Source organism: Lepidochelys olivacea (genome assembly GCF_965140295.1).
Source record: "Lepidochelys olivacea isolate rLepOli2 genome assembly, chromosome: 26".
NCBI classification, from domain to species: domain Eukaryota; kingdom Metazoa; phylum Chordata; order Testudines; family Cheloniidae; genus Lepidochelys; species Lepidochelys olivacea.
In genome coordinates, this window is record NC_140436.1 from 9118778 (window position 1) to 9138417 (window position 19640).

At 43.1% G+C, this 19640-nt stretch overlaps 1 protein-coding gene across 3 annotated transcripts in view; it reads right to left on the reverse strand.

The window, feature by feature from the left end:
• LRRTM4 (leucine rich repeat transmembrane neuronal 4) overlaps window positions 1-19640 on the reverse strand; it is a 991574-nt gene that overhangs the window by 380185 nt on the left and 591749 nt on the right. For 2 of the 3 annotated variants that reach the window (XM_084615241.1, XM_084615240.1), the window contains 2 exons: window positions 15795-16001; window positions 12136-13682 (listed from right to left, as the gene is read on the reverse strand). In XM_084615241.1, coding sequence (XP_084471367.1) covers window positions 12136-13682; window positions 15795-15798 — 1551 coding nt within the window. In that variant the 5' untranslated portion in view covers window positions 15799-16001. The remainder of the gene's footprint in view (window positions 1-12135; window positions 13683-15794; window positions 16002-19640) is intronic. The other variant, XM_084615242.1, reaches the window with a different exon arrangement.

The following is a 19640-nucleotide window of genomic DNA, read 5'->3' on the forward strand; positions in this document are numbered from 1 at the left end:
TGTGCCCCAGTTTTCCTTTTGTATAAAATGGGGATAATGCTACTTACCTAAAATAAAGTGCTTTGAAAGCTACAAATAAAAAGTACTATATCAAAAAGTAGGTAATTTATAGCTATAGAACAGATACAAAATGGGCAACGACTAGGTCAAGAATCCACACAAAAGTCTTGCCAACATGCCCCTTGCCTCACTCAAAAGAGTCGCTTGTCAAAGGCAGTTCAGACTTCACGGCCCCAGGGTCCTTCCTCTCTGTGCTGAGACCGTCTATATCAGGAGTTCTCAGCCTTTTCCTTTCTGAGGCCCCCCCTCAACATGCTAAACAAACTCCAGAGCCCGCCTGTGCCACAACAATTGTTTTTCTCTATGTAAAAGCTACGGCTAGCATGAAGGGATAGGAAGCAGGGCAACTGCCCATGGGACCACGCCACAAAGGGCGCCATGAAACTAAGTTGCTCAGGCTTCAGCCCCAGGTGCTGGAGCTCAGGGCCCCGGGCTGCAGTCCTGTATGGTGGGGTTTCAGCTTTCGGCCCTGGGCCCTAGCACGTCTAATGCCAGCCATGCTTTGCGGACGCCCTGAAACCAGCTCGTGCCCCCCCCCCAGGGGGGCCCCAAACCTCTGTTTGAGAACCAGTGGTCGACATGGCAAATACATATTTAGTCCTCATTATTCCCAGGGACTTTAATATTTGTAGCTGTCATACTTTTAAAGACTGAGGTATTTTTTCTTTTAATTTACCTTGTTCGAATGAAACCACTTTAACGCAATGCTTAGAAAGCATCCCCCAATCCAGTTTTCAGTGGTTTTTTTCCCCTTTAAACTACACAGAACTTTCCAACAAGTTCAGATGATGCTATTAAGAACCATTGTATAGGTGAACTCATCTTGATATCAGAGATACTGACTTAAATCACAAAGCTTTTAGAGAGGATTTAGTGCATTTTTAATCACTATGAACTTCCCGTGTCCTACCCAACAACATTTCAGCGTATGGCTACATCAGGGGTTTTCAACCTTTTTCTTTCTGAGCCCCTCCAACAGGCTATAAAAGTTCTATGGCCCACCAGTGCCACAACAACTGTTTTTCTGCATATTCAGAAGATTAAAAGCCCGGGTCAGCGGTATGGGGTAGGAAGCAGGGCAATTGCCCAGGGCCCTACAGCACAGGCACGGTAGCTGATTATAGATCATCATTATCTCCTGGGCCTTTCCATCCTTCCCTCATCTTGGACATGCATACACAGTGCCTTCTTTTCAGAGACAGCCTGGCAAGAATACTGCTGAGATCTTCAGCAGTTAGAGCTTTCCACTTTGTGCATTCTCCCCACACAGCTTCATGGTAACAAGGCAAAACTAATTCATTACAGAGTCCACCCACATAGGCTAATACTCCCCAGCCCCCACACTCCAGGTCTTGGATAACTGTAAACTCGCTGCTAGGTAAAGTGGCAGGAGCTCCTAGGAATTCCCTGGGAATTGATCCATTTTGTTTTTTGATATACACAGGGAGGGCTACAAGCAATCTAGCTTATTTGGCTGCAGCACAGACAGATGTGATAAAAGCTGATTAGTGTCTGAAATGTTTACCACTGCAACCCATCTGTGTTCAGTCCTAAAATACCTGGCTTGAAATGACCTAGTACCAGGAAGTCAATGGTGCTGTAAACAAAGCATACAGGGATTTTTCATGTCAAAATGTTTATCTATAATATGGAGGACTGATCACAGATTTATTCTGTGTAACTCAAGCCTGTAACTCCTACGGGTTATGATTTACAGATATTGATCAATAGATAATTATCACACACATGCAGAGCTGAGATTTGAACCCTAGAGTCTCAGCTTCAAAAGTCACATGACTACTCCATGAGTTAGAAGAAAGGTTCTTTAGCTGGACACAGAGGATAAGGGACCCATCTACTAGGACAGCATCACACATTCATGTAAAGAAAGACAGCACGTGGACAACGGTCACTCAGAGTCAGAGTTTTAGATGGGAATCTCAAAATTATCTCAGTCAGAAATAGTAGCCAGTTAATAGCCCATTTCCAAGTGGCCCTCAGTGCTCTGTTGTGGCTGCTGTTTTGGAGACCTTTGCTGGAACACCACTGTTGCATCCCTCATTTGGAAGACCTACTCTGCGATCATCAGATGGGAATGGTACCTGGGGATAACATGAAGGTAACCTTCAGTTGGATTTGGTTTTCTCATTTTCCTGAGAAAGGCAAGGCCCCAATCACGGCAACAACAGAACTCTACTGTCCGTGTTCCAGTCCTCGATGCTCAGGGCGTCAGCAGAAATGTGACCCTGTTAAAACTTCACCACTATTTTGAAGGCAAGGTTGGGCACTTTCTTTATCACCAGTGGAGTGCAGCCTCACTTTGGATACTAATGACCACCCTACCTGGATCATGAGAAAGGTCTGAAACCCAGACCTTCAGCAACTTAGCACAGATCTTTACCACTTGAGCTATAGAACTAACTCTCTCAATCGGAAATCGTCGTAGACTTGGGTGTAGCACACCGGATAACAAACCACTCAAGCTGTTGTTCAGCCTCTCGGCACTGGGTGCCGGCAACAGACTTCTCTTCCAGTGGACCAGCCAAAAAAAAGGAAGGATGCAGCATACACTTGTCTAGTCTGTAACACACAATCATCCTTGCCACTCTATGAGAGGCAAACGTTAGCCTTTGGCATGGTACAGATTGTAGAGAGTTCCAGAAAATCTCAAAAAACATTCCTGGGAAGGACAACTCTCCTGATCCTCCTACGACGACTGTAAGCCACATCTCCTCACTCCAGAAGTCAAACTCTGAGCTATACTCAATAGGCCTTATTCTCATTGACACCGAGCCCCCTTTACACCTCACTAGCAATGTACAGAAGCCGTACAGTGGGTGTAAATTACATTTAAATTCACCTCACGCTGGCAGGAGCAATGCGGAGCAAACAAGCCATAGTGTCAGAGAGTGTCAGGCCCTGTATGTTATTCAAGAACTACAACTGAACAATATTTCCAGCCACAGGACACGTGCTAATGAGCTTGTTTGCATTCTTTACAGAAAGCATTTTTATTTTTCAAGGGAAAAACAAACTCATAGGTTCCACAAATTTCACCCTTCTTCTGTGAACATTTTCCCTCTAGCCTGAGCTGCATCATGGGCTTAAAATGGAAAAAAAAATAGTTAAAATACTGGCAGCACATCACAGGCTGCAGCAGAGGGAGAAGAAGGGGAAGAGAGAAAAGGATGTGAGAGAGGAAGAGGGCAAGCTGCACAATTCCACCAACACAGGGATTTTTCATGGGTGATTATAATAGGAGTGCAAGTATTTTTCTTCTTGGACAAAGCTTTTCCAATACAGTGTCCTATCTGTTTCATCAGTCCTTACCATGTATAAAACACACGTGGTATTTCTAATACTAAGAGGGGGGATGATTATAGGAAGAGAAACCACACCCGTGATTTTCCTCTGACCAGTGCAGGAGTGTTTTATAAGTAAGGTAGGATTTGGTGCACTTTGAGAGCTGCAGGTTATTTAATTATCAACCTCTGATTGATTAAATATTGGCAAGAGCTTATCAGATGCAACGTGGTTAGACAGAAAGGGTTGCCCAGTGGTTAGGGTACACCATGGACTTGGGACACCTAGGTTCAAATTCCTTGCTCCACCACAGGCTTCCTGTAGGAACTTGGGCAAGTCACGGTGTGCCTCAATTCTCCATCTGTAAAATGGGGAGAATAGCACTGGCCTCCCTCACACGGATGTTGTGAGATTAAATACCATGAGGTGCTCATATACCTTGCTAACAGGGCCCATGTAAAGTGCCATGGTCTTCTCTCCAGAGCATCACCACTGAGAAATGATCTCTCTACTGGATGATGTCTGTAGTATCAGGCCTTTTCCTGTGGGAAGAGGCAGAGAGGAGTCTGCCATGGGACACCACCTTGAGCTACTTCTCCTCATGCATTTACTCTTTAAAAAAACCCAAGCAACTCTTCTTTGCAATTGAAGGCCCCATCATTTCAGACCCCCGTTTTTCATTCAGATTTATACAAAAGGAAACGAACAACAGAGTGGGATTTCCAGGGGCTCAGCAGTGCACACAGTTTGGCCCAGATTTTTAGAAGGTTCAGCTCCCACTTAAATACCTAAACAAGGACCTAATATGATTCTCAAGACAGTTCTACATCCAGAAGCTGCCAACCTAGTACATATGGCCAGACTGTCAGAAGCATGATGATGCTTTTGAAAATCTAGCCACTTACTATGATGCTTAAACAGGAGCTGAGCTCATTTAAAAACATGGCCTCATTTGTAAACACTGAGCACTTAAATATTTGGCCCACAGCATGTATAACTACAGATCCCTCTCTCGTGTTTTGTTGACATTCTAATGCATTGGCTTCCTTTCTCAAAGCACCAATTCCTACAACTGGGCCAAATCCCGAGGACCTTTCCAAGACTTACCCTGTCTTCACTCAGACAACCTTCCAACCGCTTTGAGCTTGACGTCGTCTGCCTGCTGCTGTACCCTACAACATTAAAAATTCTCACCTCCTTCATACAATTCAGCACTTATACATTGAAACATTTTCCATGGGAAATATTTCATGAAAGAAAACCACATTACCTTTCTCCCCATTCGATTTCCTCATGCAAACACAGAGCCTTTTCAGGAGCATCTGCATTTAGCAGGAAGTGAAGGTTCACCATTTGTACTGGTGAACATGACACATGCAGTGGGTAAGATGGCAGCCTAACCATAATTAGCAGAAAAAGACCAGGAAGCACAACAGTTGAACAGGGGTGCAAGGAACCTAAATTCATTATGTCCATTCTCAGATACTTCAACAAATACTAATCATAAAGGGAATCATTATCTTTGGCCGTATCTAGAATGATGCCTTCAAAGGGTTTCGGTGCTAACAATGGCAGCCTCCTTGATTCAGTCATCTCTTGACCCTCTCATTTCTATGCCATTCTTTAGGTATGGAATACCCTTCTTGTCCCACTTCCCCAAGCCACTATTCTCTCTGCAGTCAAACCCTTGCTAAAGAGTCCCTCCACAAGAAGCAAACAAACAAGAAGTAAGAGCAACAATTGTTTAAAGCCCTACAAGTTATTCCCTTCTTGGGGTTTTCCATTGTGTTCCATTTTCTCTCTGTTTTATGCCATGATCCTACAAAGGCACATATTTCCCATGATATATGTGAGCAATCTCACTGATGCCAAGTTAAGCACACATTAAAATCTTTGCAGAATTACAACCTTAGCCTGTAATAGGTTACCTTAATATTTGTGTGTTATATGAACATTGTTGGTGCTTAAATAAATAGCTAGTAAATGTCACTAGTATGTCAACATTTCCTTCTAAATTACTCTTAAAAGGCACAGGCCCATAGTGTCTCAACTGGTGCGCATACATTAAGATTCCTTTAGTAGGTCTATCCTTGTCCAATAGCAAGAGTAGAAGAGGTGAAATTCTGGATGAGTATTATATAATGTGACTGATTTAGTATATATCATTGAAAATGACAAATGGCTTGGCTTTCACTCCAGTGAAAGGCACAGGAGCATAATGCAGATGATGTTCTTCTACCTGAACAGGTCGCCTTGTTTGTCAACTGATGAAATGTGGTTAGACTGCAAAGAGAATGTGTAAAAGTGGCATTGTGGGGTTCTAAGTCAATTACAGCTCAATGCTTTTCAAATCAGCTGTGCTCAGTTTACAGTGAAAATATATACAACTGCAGCCTCGCAAACTTGCCCTGAAATTCATAAGTCAAGTTGGGTTCTTCCCTTCTCGGACATCACCGTATGTTGTGCAGGCCAAATTAAACCCTTATTTCCTACCATGTGATCCCAGGATCTTCAAATTATTCCCCTAGTGACACTTAAGTCATCCTATGTGCCTTCAATGGGATAAGGAGGGACATGGATCAGTGTTCAAGTCTCACTCCCTGTCAGTACCCAGCCCAGGCAAGCTAATGCTCCAACCAACTGACTAAATTTGGTGATGAATCCTGGTCACGTGTCACCTGAGGCACGTTGCACATATGCTAAGAAGAAGAATGGAATAAGATCATCTACCTCACTGGAACTCCAGGAACATCTCTCTTGAAGATGCACAAGAATTTTGAGCAGAGGGTTGGACTAGATGACCTCCTGAGGTCCCTTCCAACCTTGATATTCTATGAATTTGAACTAGACTCAAGTTCACTCAGTTATAGCTGCATTACCTTTGCATGGCTAATGGGAGTAAAAAGCAGTAAAGTCTCGGTTTTGTCACCAAAGAAAGCAGATAGGTCTCTCACACGGGGGGCAGACCTGATGAGGCTATTTTTACATAAGAACTTAAACTTATCTTTAAAAATAAGGTTCTTTAGTCTTCACAGAGGTTTTTGCTAGCCAAAATTAAGTTGGTTATTAAAGGTTAAATTTATTCATAAGAACATAGGAATGGCCATACTGGGTCAGACCAAAGGTCCATCTAGCCCAGTATCCTGTCTTCTGACAGTGGCCAAGGCCAGGTGCTCCAGAGGAAATGAACAGAACAGGTCATCATCACGTGATCCATCCCTTATTGCCCATTCGCAACTTCTGGCAAACAAAGGCTACGGACACCATCCCTGCAAATAGCAAATGATGAACCTCTCCCTCCATGAACTTATTCCTCCACAGAAGTCCTGCACTAGGCCTGCATACATCACTTATGTCCCAATAGCTGGCCTATTTCCAGGGCTAAAATGTAACTTAACCAGCGCATAGGCCTTGTGTTAAGTACCTGCATGGGGGTGAGGATCAGTAGGTGAAGAAACTTCTGCTAGAAGTGGGTTTTTTGTTTTGTTTTTTTGTAGCAGGGTTCCATCTCAATGTGCATTTGCATGGGGCATGTTATGTTATGTGGAAAAATTGGAAAGAGTCCAACGGAGGGCAACAAAAATGATTAGGGGACTGGAACACATGACTTATGAGGAGAGGCTGAGGGAACTGGGATTGTTTCGTCTGTGGAAGAGAAAAGTGAGGGGGGATTTGATAGCTGCTTTCAACTACCTGAAAGGGGGTTCCAAAGAGGATGGATCTAGACTGTTCTCAGTGGTAGCTGATGACAGAACAAGGAGCAATGGTCTCAAGCTGCAGTGGGGGAGGTTTAGGTTGGATATTAGGAAACACTTTTTCACTAGGAGGGTGGTGAAACACTGGAATGCGTTACCTAGGGAGGTGGTGGAATCTCCTTCCTTAGATATTTTTAAGGTCAGACTTGACAAAGCCCTGGCTGGGATGATTTAGTTGGGGATTGGTCCTGCTTTGAGCAGGGGGTTGGAGTAGATGACCTCCTGAGGTCCCTTCCAACCCTGATCTTCTATGATTCTATGTGCATCATAACACAGTTTGGCTGAGAAAAATGCCTTTTCACTGTAGAGGTGTGAACAGTAGCGTACAAATGAGAGAGATGAAGTATGTGCACACACAGGTGTTCAACGCAAATGCCAAAGGAAGCTAGCTGCAGTCTGCTAACAGAGTGGTAGGAGCCAAAATCATAAGCCTTGCCAGACAGCTAAGTGGAACACTTTGGGCCAGGTGTAACCAATTATATACCATTGATCCCGGTGGAGTTTCACCCATTTATAAGAGGTTTGAATTTGGCTCTATATTTGTAAAACCGGAGGTAAAATTCTCCTCGTTTCACTTAAACAAAAAAAGGCCATTTTGAAAATGTGGCCATGCAATTTATTCCCCTATTTACAGGATACGGTCCTGATTCCGTAGACCACTTAAGAACATGAGCTGCTTTAAGGGTGTAAATAGTCCTGCTGGAGTCAATGCATCTCCTGATCTGCTTAATTGCTCTGCTACGTTAGGGCCTAAATGAGTACCCAGGTGCCTTGTGTCACTGCCAGTTATGTATGAGGAAATATGGCATCTGTATCTGTAGTCTAGCTGGGTACGTCTAATTATGGGATCCGTACAGCAAAAGCAATAGGTGACCCGACAGAGCCTATACAACCCTAGCCCAGTCTTGGAAATCATCTTCTAACTCCCACTGTTAGAACATGCCAGCACATTCCCCGGGTTATAATGCAACGAGGTCGTTAATTCATCATTTCCTTCCTGCAGCACACACATTTTTTCAAGTGCGGAGATGGTTGCTTTTGCTTTTAAGGGTTTTTGGAGGCAGACAAAGATTTAAAGGAAAAAAAATAGTAAAATCAATAAAAAAAACGTTGAGCAACTTCAATGTGTCCTTCAAAATACTAGCACTTTATAATGAGAGCTTGACCTTCTTTTCCCGCTAAATCTTTCTTCTTCGCGAAAGCTGAGCTTGGGCACATGGAATGAGCCAGTCAGACCTGTGGGAAATGATAGCTCTGATTTATGACTCTCTCTCCCTTACAAAATATGGACCCTTTCAGAAATATATCTGCCTGAGTATTTAATTATTAATCATATATTCCATTCCCATTTCCCCCCAATTATGAAACCTTTTATTGCTTAATATACTGTGATTTTTATTTCCAATTTATAAGTACTGCATGGTGCATATCTACCCTTCTACAAATGGAACCTGGTAGCTATGGAGACGAAGAATGTTAAATCCAAGCCGAGGAAGGGCTTATGGAGGCTACATGTGTCTTCGATGATCAGGTGCTTTAATGTCTCCCTGAGACTTCTGCACTGAAACAGCGAGTGTTCAGGAAGTCATTGTGCAAATACAAGGCCAGATTCCCAGCAACTGTAAATTGAAGTAGCTTCATGGATTTCAATGTAGATTCACTGATTAACGCCAGCTGATTATCAGGCCCACAGAATACACAGTCTATAGCCTGAACCTTGCCAACATGCACATGCTTAACTTTACTCACATGAGTAGAAGCACTGAAGCAAATTATTATTTAATATTTGCATTGCAGTAGCACCTGAAGTCAGAGAATGGTGCTCCAGGGCACTAGGCGCAACTTAGGCAATAACACAAAGGCAGCCCCTACCCCAAACCACTCACAATCCAAGTATAGGACGAGAGACAATAGCTACAAGAAGAGATGTAAGAAACAGAGAGTTGGAGCCCATGACAACAGCAAGACATTAGTGAGTAGCAGGAAAAGCAGCGGCTGCCACACACCAGTTGCCCAGCCATTGTCTAGTGTGTTGTTAGTATCACAGCACAAGTGAGCTTTAAGGAGAGATTGAGAATAGGACCGTTCACATGAACAAAGGTTATTAATGTCTTTGGAAGATCATGACCCATGTGATTAACTTCGGTCAACCCTGTGATTAACTGCGGTCAACCCTGGCTGAAATAACAAGTCTCACCATGAACGCAGGGCAAGATTTTCAGCCTAGCTCCACTGAAGTTATTGGAACCACACCAATTTACATCAGCTAGGGTCTGGCCTGTAGATAGTTCCTCTACCAAACTGACCCTGGATTCTCCTCTGCACTTTTCCTCTTCAATATTCTTCAAGACTGGATTGTTATTTAGTGGTAAAAAATATCACTCACCCAACTAAGCAGGAAACACTGGCTATAGCCGGCTAGCATTTTCCCTCTTGCCCTTGTAAGCCCTGACTTCCATTTAAATGGTCCTCGATATATAGAGCCAAATTCTGCTCCCACTTACATTGGTTCAAATCAGAACTTACTGGTTATTCCAGATTTGCAATGGTTTAACAGAGCAAAATTCAGCCCGAAGAACATAATATTCATAGAGGTCCTACCCTATCTTATATCCAAATGGAAAACTATAGGTCACATCCTGAATCTGGTCCAATAAATCTACACTTCTCCAGTGCACACATTTAGGGCTCAAAACATTCTCTCGTAACTAAAACAGAAAAGTTACAGCGCCAGATCCTCATCGGATGAAAACGTTTGTAGTTCTACTGTGGGCAGGGGAGCTACATTGACTTTCAGCAGCTGAAAATCTAGCTCACTACGTGAGACTGCATTTAAAGAGAGTGCAAATGTCCCAATTAAATGCCATCTCTGCTTCTATGCCTCTGAATGTCTATAGTTTGATTAGGAACATTCAGTTATCAATGCCTTCTAACTGCAGGATAAGATTTGAAAATGTGTTGTCAAAAGTTATGTTGCCTTTGCCATCTTTTATAAGAAACACTGGCAAGGCAAATGGTTTGAAAATCTTGCTTAATTTTTTTTTTTTTTTTTAGCAAAGCAATCAATTGTATCAAACAGATACTAAAACAATGTATTGCAAGCAGGTGACCTCTGTTTGGCTTATAGCAGCCTCACTGTGGCCTGACTCAGCCTTTAATTTTGCATTAAGATCAACTGCAGCATGAAGAAATTATGCCATATAAACACTGTGTAAATTGCCCAGAGAAGACCCACACCTTTCAGTTTGGATGCCATGATTTCACACCAGTATAATTTATTTTCAAACCTAAAATATAGATAGCATCTTCTATGCACTGACGCCATTACAGTAGTTCCTTTGATTTCAATAGGCTTTGAATCATGCCTTAGAGGGACCTAATTCTCCTCTGAGTTACTCTGGTGTAAATAAAAAGGAACGTCACTGAAGTTAATGGAACTACACAGGTATAAAACCTGCATGAGAACAGAATTAGACCTTGTGAGTCAAATTGCACTCCCAGTGCCCCCAGTGTAAACCCAGAGTAATTCCATTGACTTCAGTTGTTTTCCACCGGTGTTGCTGGCAGCAGAATTTGCACCTTCTTTCTCAATTACTTTTGATGGCAGTGACGGATGTAACAGGTCATTCATTTTCAACAGGGATGTTGCTCTAAGAAAAATACCCACAAATCACAGCCTTTCACATTTTCTCATCAGCCTCTTTTAGGCCAACATGTTCCAAAAGCAAGTGGTGATTTTGGATGCCAACTTGAGACACCATAAAGGGGCGCTATTTCCAGAAAGTGTGGAATAACTAGCCTCTAAAAATCAGGCCCTTGGAAAGTACCTCCAGTTGGCAACCAAAATCACTATCGACTTTAAAAAATACTTGGCCTTAATCTTTAAACATGTCTGGTTTTCAAAGAGACTGGCCAAACTGTCTTCTGATTTCAACCTGACCCACTGACGTCAGTGGAAATATGAGGGATGTGAATCAGGCACAATACACACTTAACATTTCCTGTTCGGATCTCCATAACAACAATGGGCCACCATTGTTTTAATACCAGTAGAGCGCACACAACATTAAGTTACCGAGTATTAGTTGCTAATAGGACACACTGTAATTGCAGAAATCCTTTTTACCGTGTATAAATGAGCAGTGGTGATCAAAAGCAACCCCCCTTTCTATTTATCCACGTTCAAATAGTTACAGAAAATGTCTGACAGCTCAACTTTAAGCTGACAAAGTTAAAGAACCTGGGACCAGACAATGATGGCTATTCCTGCCTGTATCTACCAAACACTCAGAACCCAAGTGACACCTGGCGTAAGAGGGTACAACTCTCTTGACCACAATTGAGGCGTATCCACTGAAAGTTTATGGCAAAAATATCAGGCACTTGCAAACGTATCTTTTGACTTGGATCTTCTTCACGACCCCAGTTCAGCAAAGCACATAAACAAGTGCTTAAATCCATCATTATTCAGCAAAGCAGTGCTTAACTATAATGGTGCCATTGTGCTTACGTGGTTTGCTGAATCAGGGACCAAATGTGGAAATGCTAGTAACAAGTTTAAACAGCATCATCTTTATGAGTCCATTTTTGTGATGTGATCTGGCATAAACTCTGATATAAACACTTGTTTAATACTACTAGTCTATCTGCACTCTCTTAAATAGCAGGGGCCTTAATCCCCTCCAATTGGGGAGTGACTCTCGTAAAGCCAATAGAGTTACACCAGTGTAAAAGGGCTACATGCAAGAGGAGAATCAGGCCTCATATGCCTTTAACATGGCTGTTTATTCCAACTTAATCTCATCCTTGAATGAACTTCTCTCAAGTTTAAACTGTTGAAAATAGCCGTCACTTCCCTGATTGTTGTAATTTAATTAAATAACCTTTCACACTGAGCAAACCCAAAAGCAAAAAGGCTCATTAATCTTTCTTGTGATTAGAAACACCTCAAGAGCTTCAAACATTTACCTCTCCTTCTCAGCAGCTGAAATGGTTTTAGGAGGATCATGGTTCATACCTCACATTCCCTGGAGCCAGAGATGGTATATGTGCAGGGCCCAGATCCATTAACAGATACATCCATGGTCTCAGAGTTTGTCGGCTTGTAGTCCACGTAATACTCCTGTAAAGGGGAGTTCATTTGCCTTTCGGACTCTCTGGCCTTTTTCCTGCGCCTCTTCATGAGAGTGTGTTGCTGCAGTTGCTTCATGCTGGCTGGGTACCGCTTCCAAGACACGTAGATAACCAACAAAATCATAGCCACTGAAAGAAAGAGGGCAACACTCCCAGCAATGATTTTATGAAAGGAAACATGCTCATACTCTGGTTCTGCTCCAGGCGTAGGTAAGTCTGGAGAAGGAGTGGGTATCACAGAGGTCATTTGATTGTTTTCCAGTTTGGAAATGGTAGGTTTGGGGATAAAGAGAGGTCTCTGGGGAGTTTTAGGTGGCTGGTATGATCTTTCAGTGACCACAACCTGGATTTCGGCACAGATATTATATGTTTCCACAGCATCGCCCACCTTTTCGCCCTGGATTTGCTTAGGGCCCGCGCATATCATAGTGCTTTCTTTATTTCCCTTGAAATTCTTAAGCCAAGTAACAAGAGGGCAAATGCTTCGAGTACATTCCCACATATTTCCGGACAGAGTGATGGATATTAGCGAGATCCACGCATTGACAGTCTCCTGAGAGATGTTGGTGAGTTTGTTGGAATCCAAGTTCAGCTTTTGCAGGTTGGGCAGGCATTTGAAGGTCCCAGGTTCTATCCCAGTGATGTCATTCCCCGATAAATCCAAGTTGTGCAAGGAACTCCAAGTCCATGTTAGCCCTTGGTTAAGAGACCGGATCCTATTCCATTGCAAATAAATGGAGCGGAGGTTGAAGAGGCGTGGAAAGTGGGCAAAGTTGATCTTCGAAAACTGATTGTGCTCCAAGTGGAGCTCTGTGAGCTTCAAGAGGCCAGCGAAAGCATTACGGGATAAGCTCCGCAGACGGTTGTAGCCCAAATCCAGAAAATCGAGATTTCGGCAGTCTTGAAAAACTCTGATTGGCACAGTTTTCAACGAGTTTGACCGCAAGTGCAAGATCAAGAGTTTGCGAAGGCCCTTAAATTGCTCAGATTGCAACACCTGCAACTTGTTGTAAGAAAGGTCCAGATTGCGGAGATTGGGGACCGGGTGAAATGTTTTGTTGTGCAGATGGGTAATTTTGTTGGAGCTCAGAATTAATTCCTTCAGCCGACGGATCCCCTGAAACGCATCCTCGTCCACGGAGCTGATGTAATTGTGGTCAAGATAAAGCCATATGAGCTGATTCAGGCCTGCAAACTGATTTGATTTAAGCTTCTGGATGCTGTTGTACCGTAGCGATAAGCCTTGAGACCCTCCAGAAATATTCTGAGGGATATCTCTGAACGCATGCGATTCACAGTACACAATTTTGCCATCACATCTGCAGTTCTTGGGGCAAGCTCGCTGAGCCCCTGCGAGCATAAGGAACAGCACCGTAGGCAGTAGCACGAACACCACACTCATGTCTCTCAGCTGCTTAATTAAATGGAAACCTACAATATTAAAAAGAAGACAAATGTCCAGTGTAAAGCTATTAAAATAAACCATCAGCAGATTACTAACGTCAATGGGGTTTCTGCTAAGGCATTAGAGGTACAGTTAATTTGAAGACAACCTGTTTGGCTCCTTTCTTGCAATGTTCGTTGTATGTCTCTCTGTGTTTTTTCTTTTTTTTTTTTTTTTTTTTTGAGTTTCTATCCTACCTTCCCTCACATCCCCACTGCTCTTGTTATTCAAATTACTTTTGTGTGATTTATGACCCCTTAGGATGACTGGGAACCCATTTCCTAGTCACTTGTTCTCCTGTACATCAGCACTCTTCCTAGCTGCTATAGCCTTATCATTAGAAGCTGAGGCTTTAGCAATACACATATTTGTCAAGTCACTGTGCTGAATTCACTGTACAGTACTATTGCAAAAGGAAATGAGAGACAGCTTCTGGTAGTTCAACAAGTAAAATGGTCCTTAATAAACCCAACTGCAGGTAAATCTTTCTTAGTCCAATCCCAAACAATTAATATAAAATAAGAGCTACCGCAAGTGGGTCAATATATAATAAACTTTGTCCCCTTGCCTTTATAATGTGTCTCTATTGCATAATGGAACATTAGATGTTACCAAACAGCGTTCTGAATAATACTTCTGAGACTGCATTTCAGTGACTTCTCATTTCCATACATGCACACGTCACACAAACATAGATGTGTATCTATATCATATAACATTTGTCCCGGACCCAGATATCATGCTGATCGTTACAGTAACATGGATATTTCATAATAAAATGATTGTGATTAAAATATATATACACGTGCATATTTATTCAGGCGTAGCTTATATCTATAAATTTATAACACTATATATGTGTATATTGTATACACTGTAGGTAAATATATATAAACTTATATAGGAATGTTGCCTTAAGAGCAGCAAAAACTACAAAGTTTAAAGAGTGAAATTTGAATCTGAATCCCTCACCTCACTGCTGCTGATTTTAATATTTTGCACTTCAGATATCAGATTGGTTATTTGGTATTAATGCTGTTATGGGAGCATAGTCACATTTTCTACATTCTCTGAATAATCATGAGAAGACGTCTCAGAAAATCCAACACACACACACAGAGGCGCACACACTTTCTCAAAGGCTGTAATAATTTTGGGACCACCAGCTCTCCCCAGAGTTGTAATCTTACTCACAATTAGGCTGCTTTCTTCCATCAGCTTTCTTATTTGTGTGCGTGTCTGTCTCTCACACACACACAGACACACACACTCAAATACTGTGCTGCAGTTATTTGCTTTTATGGTCCAATTTTAAACCAAGAGGCAATCAGTGCAAGAATTCTTAATCCAAAAAGCCCCTGACTATGTGTCTCTGCCTTTCACTTTAATGGCTAGGTTTTTAATTTAAATCCTGATCTTTCACTATTGCTTTTGTGCCAAAAGCAGCCCAGAAATATGTTTGAGCTATGATGGACTGGAGTGAGGGTGGGGGAAATAAACCTGTCACACTTGAAAAAATAAGACTGGCAAATGACTGCTGGAAATCTAGCAGCTACATTAGGGATATCATTTCAGATATCCAGTGAGCCTTTTCAAAACCACCTATACAACAAAATCCATTACCCGTTCTCCCCCCCCTCCCCCCCCACACACATATACACACACTCCTCACAAGCTGCAAAGTGTTAAACATCCTTCCTGACAGCCTGCATAGGAGATCTACAGGCTTATTTAATATGAATATAAATCCAGAAGAAATCCTATGTGTAACTCTCATGGATATATATATATGTGTATGTGTGTGTTCTTATCTATGTATATAGAGGTGTGTGGGTGGGTTGTATAGATTGTGAATGTACTTTGTACAGTCCTTAACTCACTGCATGCATTTAATTCATTACATATAAAAAAACTGCAGGAGGAAAGAAGGGGGAAACATGATCTAAAAATATAATAGCAAGTACAGTGAGTCACCTGGCAAAGAAATGCACTGCTGCTGTTTAGATTGTTCTCCCTCTTGAACAGCAAATAATCTGACTGAAAAAATATACTGCACGGTTGCAACTGTGCTAAGAAGGATACAGCAAAAGTTCACTTACCCATCCTTTTGTCATCCACAGATGTTTCCCCTTTTTCTTCCTCCAGCTGTTTTCTCCTCTCTGTCTCACTCTTGCTTTTGTGTTTTGTTTTTGTTTTTTTTAAATTGGTCTCCTTTCTTTAAACCATTGCAACCTTCATGTCACAGCACAGCTGCCCGTCACATCACCACCATCCGGCGGGCTTGCCAGTAACCCACACAAAGTTCCCTAGAGAGGACAAGCAAGAATTTTGGGGATGAGGGAAGGAAGGGATGGGGAAGGGGATGGGGGTGGGGAAGACAGAACCAGGGATGGGGGTACAGAGGAGATGGGGGGGACCCTAAGCTCTCAGAGACATTGTGTAAGTCTTTAGAGGACAAATAGCATTAACTGGCAATCTGCACGTAAAATCTGCACCATGAAGGTAAGCTAACTTCTCTGGGAGGAATAAGAAAATCTTCCCCGGTACCTAGCATCCCTTATTCTGCTGCCTTTTGCCATTCCCAGACACAGCAATCCATCTTCCAGCTCTCCAGTTCTTGAAGCAGACAGGCCTCCTGTGCTGTATAAGACGAGCCCAGTTTAAAAGCTATGCAGGATAGGTTTATCCATTTAGCTGGTCAGGTTTAAAGTGTTTTGTAGCTGTGCTGAGAGGCAGCTCTTGTCTAATTCAGAAGGCTTTCCAGAGAGTGATGATGCTCTGGAGCTTGTTGGTGCTAATGTTCTAGTTTGCGATACACTGAGTGCCCTCCACTGGAGAAAACAGATCGCACATTAAAGGCATGAACAAGTGATCCTGTCATTGCTATGCAGACTTTCCCCTTTCAGAAAAGAAAATTAAAGACACAGATTGCTTCTCCCCCCTCCCGCCCCCTACCCCATCTCCCTGCCTAGATTATTAAATGTTTATGCCATGGTTTTCTTGCAGTGACTGTAAAAGACTAAATAAAACACCTGTTTCCTGCAGATTTAGCAAGCTGCATGCTCTAAAAAAAAAAATCCTTCTAACCTGAAAAATTTTCTTGTGCAAATTATAAATTGTTCTATTTTCTTTATTCAGCAGGAGAAGAGGGGTGGGGGAGGGGAGAGGAGGCGATACTTGGAGATTTAAAATGAAAGTGATTTTAAAGGGGCCAGGCAGGGCCTGTGAAATATACAAATCAATCATCCACATAAAGGGAATTTAATTCAAAGTGCCACATTACAATGTAAATATATTGAAAATATGTTCTCTCCCCCCCCCCTTAACTAGGCTAATTGCTTTTTGTCAGAAAAATACAAAGTTCAATATCCAGTGCAGGGATGGAGATGCATAGTTATTTATACTTTATCCCCCGTCCCCATACCTTTTTCAGATTCAAAAGAAGTGTGGTGCAGCAGATAGGGCACTGGACCAGGACTCAGGAGACCTGGTTCCTACTCTCAACTCTGCCACTGACCTGCTGTGTGCCCTTGGGCACATCACTTCTGTGACTATGTTTCCCCTCCCACCCTTTGTGTACCATGTATACTTAGGGCCTCATACACCTTCCATGTAAGGGGAGGGACAGAGTCATAGGGTGGCCCCCACCTGGGGTGCCCCCCCTGTGCCACAGCATGAGGGTGACTGCTTCCGTTTCCCCTTTCTTCTGCGCATGAAAGGATCACGGTTTCTCAGTATCTGATACAAAGCCCGTCTCTGGACATAATGTCTTGCTGTACATGTACAGTAGTCCACAGAACTCTCCTGATAAAACCATCCCTCCCAAAATATGACATGTTCACAGCAGTTTTCCATGCCCCCTCCCAGGTCGTTATTTCCAGCTCATCCTCCCGAAAGTGCATCTCCAGTCTCTTCCCAGGCTCTGCCCTTGTTCTAGGCCTCCACTTTCCAGGCTATCTCCTGAGAGCTCCCAGGTTCGCTTCTTTCTCATGACTCTTCCCCAGCAGCAGCAGCCCCAAGTCAGGTCTCCCATGACAAAACACCTCATAGCGTTCCACCGCCCCAAACCTCCCTGCCTGTGAGTCCTACCCCTGCTCAGAGAATCCCCTCCAGTACCAACCCCTTGTTCTGGGTTCAGGTTTCTGCAGCCCCTCCCCACTCAGGACGGCTGTGAGGGCGATTCCCTTAGTGTTACTCCCTGCCTGGGAGTCCTAGCCCTCCAGCACCAACCCTCTTGTTTTGGGTTCTTTGGCTCAGTAAGGTCAGCAGGCTCGCCGTCCACTGGCTTCCTAGCCCCCAGACCTTTCCAACCTCCTGGCACGGGCTCTCTGGCTGAGGAAGGCCAGCAGCCTAGCCATCCACCGGCTTCCTGGTAATTCCTCTCTCTTCCTGCTCTCTCCAGCTTTCCCCAGAGACTTCCCTTCAATCTCCTGATCTCCCACATCTCTCACCTGCCAACCTCCTGGACTGACCCACTCGGTCGTCAGGCTCTTTCCCTTCTCAGGCCCACCAAGTGCCTTCACTTAAGCCTAACTGGAGGTCACAGAATATCAGAGTTGGAGTCGGAAGGGACCTCAGGAGGTCATCTAGTCCAAACCCCTGCTCAAAGCAGGACCAATCCCCAATTTTTGCCCAAGATCCCTAAATGGCCCCCTCAAGGATTGAACTCACAACCCTACGTTTAGCAGGCCAATGCTCAAACTACCGAGCTATCCCTCCGCCCCCTCCGGTCAACTGAACAGTCGCAGGTGTGCTAGCCTCTTCCCTCTTAAGGACCAGTGTCAGCCTATAACAGACAAACTCGTGCTATGAGTCAGATTTTCAAAGGAACTCAGCTCCTATTTAGAAACCTACCTAAAACACAGATTTTCACAAGTGCTCAAGGCCCGGTATCCCCCAGAGTGACCACTTGCAGACAGATTTTCAAAAGAGCTCAGCACCCAACCTGCAGACCTTTCTGAAAAATCTGGCCACTTATATATGAGCCTGAAAGGGAAGCAAGCTCTTTAGAAAAAAAATCTGTCCTCAATTGTAGATACTGAAGTCTTCTGAAAATACTGACCTACGTGTCTACACAGCACCCAGTACAATGGAGCCCTGATCTTCCCTGGAGGCTCTGGATGCTGCCATTAGCAATTCCACTACTATTCACAATAATAAAATTCAGGTATCTTTCAAACCCTGAGCTCTTTATTCCAGTTTGACTACTGGCTCCAATGGGAATTTTGCCTGAGTAAAAACTGAGGTTCCGATCCTGCAATCAACTCCAGATGAAGTCAAGGGGGGTGCCTCCCTCCTCCTACCCCATCTCCCCACTTCACACAAAGTCAAGTGCAGGATCTAGGCCGAATTAAAGATGTCAAGATTTGGCCCTCAGTAACTAGGGATGGGGAAACAGCTCTAGTAAGAACTAGAGATAGGCGCAAATAAATTTCTGATCCAGACCCAACATCTCAAAGTACAGGGGAGTTTTGATCCAGGTTTTAATTCTGGCCTGGAATAAAGACATGAGGCGATTTACAAATCTCCTTTCAGGCTCTGACCTTCGATGAATCTGCATTAGCAAACGTTACCATGTTTGATTTTTAACAATCAAGTAAGCTAATCTGATGATGGGACCCACCCTACTGGATTAATGGTTTAACCATAACAGATGACATGATGCTAGAGACAATTTGTCCATGTCTACACACACAACAAAGTCATGGTCAGCATCATGTTAGCTAACTTCATTGTTAAAGGTCATTTTTAAGCATGATAAACATTTCTAATATAGGGTTTAGTACGTACAATTATCTAAGAAAAATCTATCGAACAGTTTGTCAAAAACTCAATCTAATTTTTTTGGGGGGGGAAAGTGGGAAGAAGGGAGAATAGAGAGGAGAATCTAAAAAGCCTACGAAACTTTCCCCATAGTTTTCATTTTTCTTGATGTTTGTTTTTGT